The sequence below is a fragment of the Cyanidioschyzon merolae genome, chromosome 6, assembly GCF_000091205.1.
Source record: "Cyanidioschyzon merolae strain 10D DNA, chromosome 6, complete genome".
NCBI lineage: Eukaryota > Rhodophyta > Bangiophyceae > Cyanidiales > Cyanidiaceae > Cyanidioschyzon > Cyanidioschyzon merolae.
The window spans coordinates 294756-305714 of NC_010132.1; the positions used below are offsets into that span (position 1 = coordinate 294756).

The window sequence follows — 10959 nt, forward strand, 5'->3', positions numbered from 1 at the left end:
TTCTGATACCGTTGACAAGACGCATTCCAGCGAGCGGCGTCGAAGGAGCCACTCCGAAACCCCGACCGAGAATACTCAAACTATTTATGCATTCGAAAGCCCGTATGGCTGCACTGCGAAGGCTGCAAGCGTAACTCTAAAAAAGCGCGAGCGACATATCGGAATGCACGATCAGAAGAACCAGTTTTGTTTTCCACGTTCATCTGATCGCTGTAGCATGGTGCAGACGGGTGCAGGCCTAGCGCACCATCGACGGGATATCCTTGACGCTATGCTATGGGTGCCACTCGGGTACAACGCCTACGTTTCAAGCGAATCATTAAGAATCGCTCTTATTGGAAGCGCGTCCCCCATAAACGCATCGCTCGGCGCTGAATCGCAGATGAGCAGTCTGCGTACTAGCGAACGCAGGCTTTCTCGTGAAACTCATTGGTCAGCACTCACCTGCGGTTCAAAAAAGAACGGCGCAGCGCCGACACCGCAATCAAGTGCGCTTGACTCGTGCAGGAATAAACCACTTGGACCCTGCTATCGGTTGTATAAAGCGTGAAAGCTCGTATAGACGTCTTGCTCCCCGGCGTTGTTCAGAACAGCACGCTGCGCTGCTGGGCGCTTCCCTGGAACACGTGTCGACGCAGCCGAGGAGCGCCATCCTTGCTCTACGAAACATATTGACCAGCAGCGAAAATTGCGTGCCATGGCATACACTTGAAACTGCATTTCGCTCTATCGAAACTGCAGACAAACCCTAGATAAGCCCGCTACCTATGCCTCGAGTCCAGCCTCTGAGCCAACGCCAAGGCCAACCACTGGGGTTATCCGTAAAGCGCCGCCCCGCCCCGCGCTGCACCGCACCCGCTTCAACGTTCGAACGTTCGACTGTTGCCGCTGTAGAGTTGCACTTGTTAGGGACACACTTGAGCACTTGCCTACGGTCGGAACGAATTTGCAACGGCTGTCAGAGGCCGACACACGCTGTGAAAGGCATGCCAGGGGCGTCTGGTCCCAAACGGGATGCAGCGGATCGCGTGCAAGACGGCGACTTTGTTATTCTGCAGTACGGAGAAGGTCGCTATGAGAAACATCGCAAGATCCTGCAAGTTCGGAAGACTACAGCGACTTTGCAAGACGTGCATGACGCTGCAGGCACTGCTGCTGCTGCGGACACACTGATCAGAGTTGGTACCAGGTACGTGCACCCAAGTGCACTGATCGGCGTTCCGTGGGGCGTGCGTCTCTCTTACCCGGATCCAGCTGAACAAGCGGTATCGCCTGCACCGCAGGCAACAGACAAACAGATGTTACTCGCTTTGCGAACTGATGCCGATGCCGTTGCAACAGATGGGCAGGACGTGGACGCGGAGGCACCTGAACAACGAAGCAACCCTAGCGCGACAGCGTGCGCTACGACCGAAAAGCCTCCAACGCTTACCCAGGTCGTTCCTGGTACCAGTCAGGAAAGTTTCACGTCCCAGTTTCGTGGCACCAATCATCAAACTCGAGCCACAGCGGAAACGGTTTCAGAACGCGTATCCGCTGCACAGTCCAAACGCTTGGAGCGAAAACATCAGCGGCACGGATTCTCCTTGCGCGTCATCCGTCCTAGTTTATGCACACTTACAGACACCCTTTACCAGAAAATGGAAGGCAAATCATTGTGGATGCATGCCGAAGCGCTTGGGTTTGTTCTTCTGCAGGCCGGCGTCTGGGCGGGTACCAAACGCGTGTTGATCCTCGAGGAGCTCGCAGAACGAACAGGTCTTGTAACCGCGGCGTGCACCCAACGGATGCGCTATCCTGGACGAGTTCCAAATCCTGCAGAGGGTATTCTGGTCATCACAGCTGCAGGAGTTGGCATGAAGACCAGTCATGGTGCTGCACTGCGGATACTTGGCTTACGTCGATCGAAACGAGCTGAGCACAGCGCATCCACTGATCCGTTACGAGGTGATGCGGAGAACGCATCGAGACAATCGTATTCAAATTCCACTTCAGAAGATCGCCTGGAAGCAGCTGGTCTACCGCTGATTCAGCATCTGCCCTTGGAATGGTTACAGAAGACGCCAGGGTCATTCGGAGGCCGTCCTCGTGGACATCTCCATGACGCCCGGGCGCCAACCGGGGGCACGGTACCGCCTATGGGTACGGACGGTTCGATCGGGGCGGAAAATTCTGGCGATGTGGATGCCCAGCTCCTCGAAGTGAACGATCATCTGCAACATCATGCTGTCAAGAGATCGCCGGAAGGACCAGAGGAACGCGAGGAGCGTCCCGAATCATCTAAAACGATGGATGTACTGGAATCCTCTGTGCAGAGGTGGCTCGACAATGCCGATCGGGGAAATGAGGCAATCATTATTGCCTTCAAAGAGCAGGTCCCTGGTGGAGCAGGCGATCTGGTTCAGCTCATGGCACTGCTTCTTCCATTACTATCGCCTGGTTATCCCTTTGTCATCTGGAGTCCATGGCTACAGCCTCTGGCGGAACTGCAAGCGTTTATGAGCATTTCAGATGATTCTCGCAGCGAGTCAGCGCCAGTTTCCATCGATGCACCTGGGAATCTAGCCAGTTCAGCTCGAAAACTGGATACGAGCACGTGGCAAGGGGTCGGTATCGAAGCGATCGACGATGCGAAACTCGATCAGTGGAAGCGAAGCAGACGGCAGCCGTTTGTAAACCGACCGGAACGCGAGCGCATGGTGACGACACCGGACAGCATCGCGGTTGCAGAGATACCTCGGAAACCTCCAGGGATTCCAGAGGGATCCACTCGCCCCGCACACGCTCCAGACGAATCGTCTGTGAACCGAGCAGTCATGTCAGCGGCAGAGCATCCTGCAGATACGGAGTCGCTTATTCCGGCGGCAGAGCGAATAGCGCAGCGTGAATCCCCTTCAACACAGTCTCTATCGATGGACGCTGTGGCAGATTCGCGTCAGGCTCATGTCAAGGATCCAAATCCGGTGCCTGTGGGTCACGTTGGGCAGGTTTTCCAAGACGATCACGCGGGTACGACCGATGACGCAACTGGAGACGTGGACCTGCGTGTGTTACAGCAGGTCGCGCACGTTCGTTTGACGGAAATCACGACGTTTGGGCACCAGTTTGCAGCCGAAAGAACGCACCCCTGGATGTCGCAGACACCACCCAGCGGATTCGTGCTGTCCGGGTTCCGAATCCAGCCATGATACAGCCAGACTAGTAGATTCCTCTGTCTAGTGCTACTGCTGCCGCTGCTGCTGAAGAGATCCACAGATGCAGCGTGTCTCGTATGGGGGTTTGGCGTTTCACGCCACCCATCGCTAGTCACACACAGCTGAAGCGAAGATCATCAGCAGTCCATGCAATTCCAAGGCAAACGGCAGGCCAAAGATGGAAACCTTCTTGTCCGGGAAGCGACATCTTCGTAACGTATCCTCCCTGCCGTTGAGTGGTGGCACCTGAGGTTGGACGCGTCACGACGTCGTCGTCTGTTGCTGCGGCCGCCGCCACCAAACATGAAAGCGTAGACGAAAGTAGGTACGTTTGCCTGCGCGAGACCCGATTCTCGTCATGAATGGGTATCAAGGCCCTGGCCAGATTACGACCCGGCAAAGGCGGAGCACCTTGGATTGCACCATTTGGTTTGTAGCGCTTCGTACAGGCTGCGTTACCCGGACGCTGGACATGGCGCGGCTTGCGTTTTACGCGAACCTTTCATCCGCAGCGCAGCAGTCGTGTCCATAGGTACCATTCCCTCGTATCCTTGCTGTTCATGCCTCGAATACACATGTTCCAGTAGCTCTATGCCCCCAAAGGACGATATCTATTGTTCGCGTACCTGCTTTGAATCGCCTTTGTGCTCTTCGTGATTGCGCCGCTATGCAGCACCAGCAGAAACTCGTCTTGCAGTAGCCTCCGCGGTGCTTTTCACTGGTACCTAGGAACTCGCGCAGCATCGTTCCCAGCGTGAATTATCACACCGCAGTACCGTACGAGCGGTCTGGACGCGTCGCCAGCAATCGTTTTTTTGCATCCCTACTGACGCTAGCTCTACGACCCGCCACCGTTTCGCTCCCGGATGACAGTTTCTGGTGTCAGGCTGCAAAACGGCATTTGGGGCACGTTCCTGTGCGTCGCCGCCGTGCAGTGATCGAGACAAGTTTCCCTCCTGCCGCAACCCAAGCGCATTGCTCTAATGCATTCGCTGAGCTTTCCCGCCGCCCTCATGCTCTTCTGCCTGACTAAAAGATAGCCACGACTGCCAACAAATCCAATGCGAGCGCTACGTACCTGCAGGCCGATGCATGCCCTATGAGAATGTGTCTGCAGCTCTTCCAGATTGCTGGACGGACACTCTCGAGACCTCCAGCACTTTCGAGTGCTAGCGCCGGGCAGCCATTTGCATCCGGAACGCAAGCACCTGTTGCCGTTGATCCGGAGGCAGCGCTTGAATCTGCGCTGGGGTCAGCGACATTAACTGTTGAATCAGAGCCTCTTCAGTCGCAGCGCCTTGACCCGGAACGATGCCTCCAGGCAGCGGTGCAGCAGCGCCGGCTGCAGCACCAGACTGCACCCTCTGCATCGCCGCCAGGCTCGCATTCGTAGTCACCGATGCCGTCATACTCTGCAGATATTGCTGTGCCTGTTGAGCGCTGAGCAGGCCCAGTAAAACCTGGGCTTGGAGAATCGCATGCGCTATCGGTGGATGCGCAGCCAACATCGCGCGTACTTCATTGGGATTCTGCTGGGCGATCGTCTTCAGTTCAGCGAGCACATCGAAGATCTGCTGGAGACTGAGACCCTGCAGAGATGGCTGTCCGCTTGGGAGCAAAAACGGTTGAACTACCTGTGCAGCCGTCACTGTCGGTCCAGTCGGCTGTGACGGTGCGGTAGCGTCCGCAAGAGCGTCGTAAGCGCCCCAGGATGCTGCTGAAGCTCCAGGACCCAGCCCAGGGCCCGATCGTCCGCCCTCGGGCGCTGCTCCTGCCCCCGGTGCAGTGGACCCGCCAGCACTTGCCTGATTCCGAGTCTGCGAACTCGGGGCGATCCGCAGCATTCGTCCTCCGAACTCTATGCGCTCATTGAGGTTCCGTACAGCACTCTCAGCTGTCTCAGGGTCGCGGTACTCACAGAAACCGTAGCCCTTCGGTTTGCCGGTCTCTTTGTCGTAAAGGATGCGTAGACTCACCACCGGACCTACTTGCTGCAAGCGTTCTAGCAGCATATCCTCCGTGACTCCATAGGGTATGTTTCCGATAAACACAGTGCAGGAACCGCGACTCATTGCGGTTCCGAAGCCAGCGTAACCCGAAGAGGACTGCCAGTGTTCCCAGAACCTCCCTGAACTATTCCGCCTCGACTTTGCAAGGCAGAGAGCCGCAAGAACGCCACCTTGTTGACCTGGTGTGCGTACACTGTTCGTTCGACTTGGAGGCGGATCAGTGTCAAAATAAGAACACCAGATGTGAGCGTGCAATTGTGGCGAGCTAGTCGATGCCACAACGGCAGGCAGGCAGGCAGGCAGCCAGGCAGCAGGATAGGAAAACGTCAGTCGTTTCCGCGACAATTGCGAATGCTGTACGAGCCTGCGAGCGCTTCCTGCTTAGCGGTGTCAGCAGGGCGAAGGCCCGTTGACGGAAATTCTTCTCGACTGTTTAGCAGAAGACCGAGACGCTGGTCTAAAAGCACAGTATGTTTGTGTGCTCCGTTCAAGAAACACGAGGAAGCGGCAGAGAACTTTTCACCAGCTTCGTTGCTGGCGTCAGTTCCTGTGTGATCAGGAAAACGAACGACGTTTCACGACCACAGTGTAACTGTGTATATGTCCAATCACAGACGCCTCCCAGCCTTTTTTGATCGGTTGCATGCTATCGATTTCTCCTTCTCCTTATACACTTTGACCTTGAGAGGCGGCCCGACGACGTTGGATCGCGTCAGCTCCCCTGGTCTCGTCTTCAGAACTGCACATCTCCTAATATTGACAGCGGCACTGAAGTCTCCGTTCACGAACTCCATGCGTTAATCGCCGTTGGTGGAACTCGTTTTTTTCGAGCATTCCTGGGACTCGTGCCTTCTGACCCATTTCCGGGTCTGTCAGCTCTCCGTGCTTTCGCATCGCCGAGGCGCTCCGCTCCTGTTCCTCCATCTCGATCTTCTAAAGCGTGCACCGCTGCCCATCTTTTGGACTCTTCATTTCTTCTAATGAACGCACTTGTTCGTATGCTTCGGTGAGGAACTTCCCAGATCGGAAAGGACTTGCACAAGAACGACGACATGTGCCCCGGTGTCAACGTGTGGTGAGCGCTTCAGCGACTCGCCCAGTGGAGCGAACACTGCGTTTCACGATACAAAACCCTCCCTCGATGTGGATCAGCCACGGAGCGTACGCAGGAATCCAGAGCAGCTCTACTCCCAAAAGAAGAATTGGCAAAAGCCCGAACGCAAAGTGAAATGTCTTGAATGATTCGACGAAATGGTTGGTGTTGATGGATAAGCCTTCTCTAGGAGCGAAACCGAGGTCGCCAAATGAAGCCACTGCAGCTAGAACAGATGACGATGTCGTCGTTCTCTTCGAGACTGATCGTCAATGCAACGGGCTCCCTGCTCCGCGAGTACCCATAGACACTCTGGGCGCTTCGTCCGAAGAAAGCCTCATCAACTGAAAAACAAACCAACCGATATTCCTGTGCTTTACACAGATCGTGACTTTCCAGGAACGCTGCAGTCGTTGGGAGTTCGGCGGAAGATGGCCGAGCGTGAACTAGGACTTTATTGCGACTGTGTCCCAGTGTTTTCAGGACCGCACGAGCCGGCTGTTGAGAATGAGTGTCGCCCCTGGTGGCTGTTATCATCGCTTCTGCCGTCCGCAAGTAGATCAAGGGGTCGTTTTCTACCAGTAACCGGCAGCAATTTTTGAGAACGTTGGTTATTTGCATAGAGCGCATATCCTGCTTTTTTCAGTGTTCCTCAGCCATCTGAGAACTCTGGTACGACTGGCGTTGAGGAGGAATGCAATCTTCCAAGCACGGCTCAGTAAAGAACATATCCTAAAGGAGATTCTTCTATGATCTTTATGGTGCGTTGAAACGTGATGCTTATCCCGAGCTCTACACAGCGAAGAAGCATTCCATTCCATGGCTCGGCAGGGGAAACAGAATTGAGTTGAAAGACTGGAAACAGTACTGGCGCGAAAAAACTGGCCATTTCAATCGATGTCCCACGGCGGGCTAGAACTGAGCAAACAAGCTATTATCCTCGTATTCAAGCCTGGCTTTTACGTGTTGGGTGCCCCGTTATCCGGAGCAAAGTGTTGCGTACTTCTTTAGCTGCGGATAACCGGCGTGCACCAAGGGATCTTCGGTTAGCTTCAACGAACCCAAACTAGCGAAAAAATCAGCACGAGGTTTGCTCATTGCGTTGCCATTCAACGAAGAGCTGCGCACTTTGATAAAAGCACTGTTAAATGCTTGATCATCAACCATGGATTGAGAAATACAGACCACGGACGCTCTCTGAAGTCGTCGGCAACCAACCAGTTGTCGAACGACTGCGAGCACTGGCTCTTAGCGGGAACGTGCCGCACTTGCTGCTCGTTGGTCCACCGGGCGTCGGCAAGACGACCGTAGCGCTTGCTTTGGCGCGGGATACTCTGGGCGATGCGCTCATCCAGCAAGCAGTTTTAGAATTGAACGCATCAGATGAACGAGGTATTGACGTGGTGCGAAACAAGATCAAAATGTTTTGCCAACAGCACGTGACCTTGCCGCCGGGACGACATAAGCTCATCATTCTCGACGAAGCGGACTCGATGACGCCCGCAGCACAGCAAGCTCTACGCCGTATCATGGAACTCTACTCAAGTACCACACGATTCGCGCTTGCCGCAAACGTCTCCAGCAAAATCATCGAACCAATACAGAGTCGTTGTGCTGTCATTCGGTTTCGTCGTCTTGGCGATGAAGCGGTGCGCAGTCGCCTTGTCAGCGTTCTGGAAGAAGAGCACGTTCCGTACGAGCCGGACGGAATCGAGACCATTGTCTTCACGGCCGATGGTGATATGAGGCAGGCCCTGAACAACGCCCAAGCGACGTGGTTTGGTTTCGGAGTCATTACAACGGAGCATGTGCTGCGTGTATGTGACTCACCGTCGCCAGCACGGCTGCGTCGATTTCTCGAATTATGTGAGACACAGAAATTTGAGCAAGCAGTTGGCGAGATTGAGGCGATCTGGCGTAGTGGGTACGCAGCGTCGGACCTAGTTGCCACGCTGTTTCGGGTGGCTCGAACTCAGGCCATGATCACCGAAGGTGGAGAGCGTGGGCGAGACCTGCGGCTCGAGTTCCTGCGTGAGATCGGTCTAACGCATATGCGGATCACGGACGGCTTATCAAGTCTGCTGCAACTCACTGCATTGGCATCGAAGCTGGTCCGTTGTGCTGAACGTATCCACACAGCCCAATAAGTTGGAACTGAGCGTGTGCGTTGGTCTCCGAACCAGGGCGAGAACTTGCTTCGGCGGTTGCAACATGCTCTGCGGGACTGGGCTCTAGCGAAACAAGCGGGTGCGTTCCAGTGGGAAGATGTTATTCAAGCCTGGTCCAGCATGGCTGCCGCACCACAACTAGCAACTTTGTATCTGTTTTGATTTATCCGTGTTCGTGTGTGGATCGCTCAGTGAAGCAGCATGGGCGTTCTGCCGGCATATCCAGCGTGATGTTGGGGGCGCTGCTATCTTTGGGTGACGATTTCACCATGCGCGTTAGAACACGAGCTGGGTATTCGAATGCAGTCTGGTACAGGAGTCGAGCTCGGGCGTATGCATGACCTTCAGTCGACACATGCTTTTGAGCTTTATCGAAGGCATGGTTCAGCTGCAAAGGCGACACGGGGCAGAATGTATTTGCGTTCGTGAGGCATACCCACCCGCGGGCTCGATGGCGTCGATGCTCGGGAGAAGCATCCGCCTCACGTACGTCCCGATTTGGCGCCCTGCAGTCGTCAAGAACTCATGGGTAGCTCGAGTGCCAGGGAGAAGCATCCGCCTTGGGAGGAAACGCTTCGAAGACCCTTGAATCGTCAGAAAATGGCTGGTAGCTCGACATAGACAGCGGCTTCTTGCGTACATGGCCTTTCTACATTCGTCGCTGTGCAGAGTATCGGAAGCTTCAGGCTTCAGCGCGTCACACCATGCGACTAGACGCCGCCTCAACCCAATCATCTAAATACCAGTGCGCTTTGTGGATGCGACAGCGCCAAATAACATATCCATACACAACGACTGCGCGCGCTCGCATCAGTGCAGCCTTGCACGGTCAGTGCGAACCTGACGCTGTATGCCCCATTGCCTCTACAGAGGCGCTCATCGAGGCTCTCTGAGCTCATTCACCAGGATGCACCATCTTTCGGATCATATGCGAAAAATTGAGCCGAATCAGGTAAAACCTGCAGTGGCACCTCGCCCACGTAGCTTGAAAAACCACAAGAGTACCGCAATGATGACCAAAATCACCATCATAGGCCCGTACTGTCGAATCCGTAGCATCCAACGAGCATGTTTCGCTCGACGGAGGTACTTGCGCGACTCTGCTGATAGCATGGCGCTGGTATTCTGCAGTGATTCGAGACGTTCGCCCCGTCCAAGCACTTCCTGAATACTCCTCGTCATGATGTCGCGCACATCCAAAAGCTCTGAGTTGAGGCGTTCCAGGTTTCGGACAGCACTGGCGTCCAAGTACACTTTCTTCGTCTTTTGGATGAAGCTGTCGAAGCGAATCATCTCATAGGGTCGGTTCGCCAGTGCCACCTGGGCTCCATAAACTGCTTCAAACTCCCGTCGAAGTTCGTCGAGAAACGCGAACGCCAACTTTCGCGGATAAGCTTTTTCGCTCAGCGTCAAGAAAGCCACCTGGTCACCAAGCAAATAGTGAAACGTGAAGGCGCCCGATTCGATGCTGGCGGCTTTCCGAGAAGCCGGAACGCTGCCGCGTCCGCCAGCCAAGTACTCGGCAGTGAGACCCTTGAGGATCCGTTTCGCCTGTCGCTCGTACTCTTGAAGCTCTAGCGCGAACGCGTCCTTTTCGTCGGCCAGGGAAGCTGCGAGCGGCAGTCCATCCGTCAATCGCGAGATGAACGTTATCTTTGGCATCAAAACCTGTTGCGAAGCGTCACTAGATGTGGTTGTTCGGAGAGCGGGCCACAGCGATGCCAACGATACATCGGAAAGTGCTGGATTGCCCAGCGGACCCTAGTGCGATGCCTAGCGCTGCGGCTGACTCTGAACCGAGTACCGTTCGCGAATGGAAGCGATGAGCCTAAGTCTTCGGTCGCTACGGAACGAGTTCTGGAATCTTACACAGTTCTCGCAAGATTTCGTGTCACAGGATGGAATACAGAGCGGAAGCACACATGGAACGCGCTCTCAGGGACTGGGGCGTAGTGTCTGCGTCACCAGCCTCGATTCTCGAACACTACATCGGTAACGTCTCTAGTCTCAATAAAGAGGATCGTCCGGTACAGGCTGCGCTTTATTACGGTCTTTGTGCCTCGTTCGCATGCATATTCGGGGACAATACGGAGGCTGAGTAGAAGACATGCCTGTTTCGATCGAAGGGAGATCGCGACGTAGGTATTCTCGCGATGGTGACAAGCATCCCTGGCCAGCTTTTACCTGTGTCATGGTGAAAATCGAGGCAAGCAAACGATTCGCAACGAGTACGCAATATGCAAGTGTAGCAACGCTGCATAGAACAGGGCATGCAAAGAGGTTGCATCTCATGGCGAGAAGCTTGGCGGTGAAGCGCGCATTCCAATGCACTCGAGAAGCGAGTTTTCCCAGTACACGTATTTCAAGATCATAGCGTTACGGTCTTTTGAGTTTCAAAGCTTTGAATATGGTTGGGAAGCAGACCTGAGGATGAGTAGCGCTGCAGAGGTAACGCGATACCGGCCTTTGTTAACGTCTTTCAACTCAAATTTTGT

The 10959-nt window shown here is 54.7% G+C and overlaps 4 protein-coding genes across 4 annotated transcripts, besides 2 other annotated features; 2 read left to right on the forward strand and 2 right to left on the reverse strand.

Annotated features, from left to right (window-relative positions):
- Nucleotides 1-787: part of a sequence feature (possible transcribed region) that runs on past the window's edge.
- On the forward strand, nt 768-3188 carry CYME_CMF107C (hypothetical protein; the record flags this gene model as incomplete). The annotated part of the gene is made up of 1 exon (XM_005535709.1): nt 768-3188. One exon carries the CDS (start codon nt 768-770, stop codon nt 3186-3188), a length of 2421 nt encoding a protein of 806 aa, XP_005535766.1.
- A 1175-nt stretch (nt 3189-4363) lies between these two features.
- Nucleotides 4364-5266, reverse strand: CYME_CMF108C (similar to cleavage stimulation factor subunit 2; the record flags this gene model as incomplete). Its single annotated transcript, XM_005535710.1, has 1 exon — nt 4364-5266. The coding sequence occupies one exon, from the start codon at nt 5264-5266 to the stop codon at nt 4364-4366; it is 903 nt and encodes a 300-aa protein (XP_005535767.1).
- Nucleotides 5267-5580: 314 nt separating this feature from the next.
- Nucleotides 5581-7025: a sequence feature (repetitive element).
- A 419-nt stretch (nt 7026-7444) lies between these two features.
- Nucleotides 7445-8443, forward strand: CYME_CMF110C (replication factor C subunit 2; the record flags this gene model as incomplete). Its single annotated transcript, XM_005535711.1, has 1 exon — nt 7445-8443. The coding sequence occupies one exon, from the start codon at nt 7445-7447 to the stop codon at nt 8441-8443; it is 999 nt and encodes a 332-aa protein (XP_005535768.1).
- A 969-nt stretch (nt 8444-9412) lies between these two features.
- CYME_CMF111C (similar to putative vesicle transport protein) lies at nt 9413-10126 on the reverse strand (the record flags this gene model as incomplete). Its single annotated transcript, XM_005535712.1, has 1 exon — nt 9413-10126. The coding sequence occupies one exon, from the start codon at nt 10124-10126 to the stop codon at nt 9413-9415; it is 714 nt and encodes a 237-aa protein (XP_005535769.1).
- Nucleotides 10127-10959: the final 833 nt, after the last annotated feature.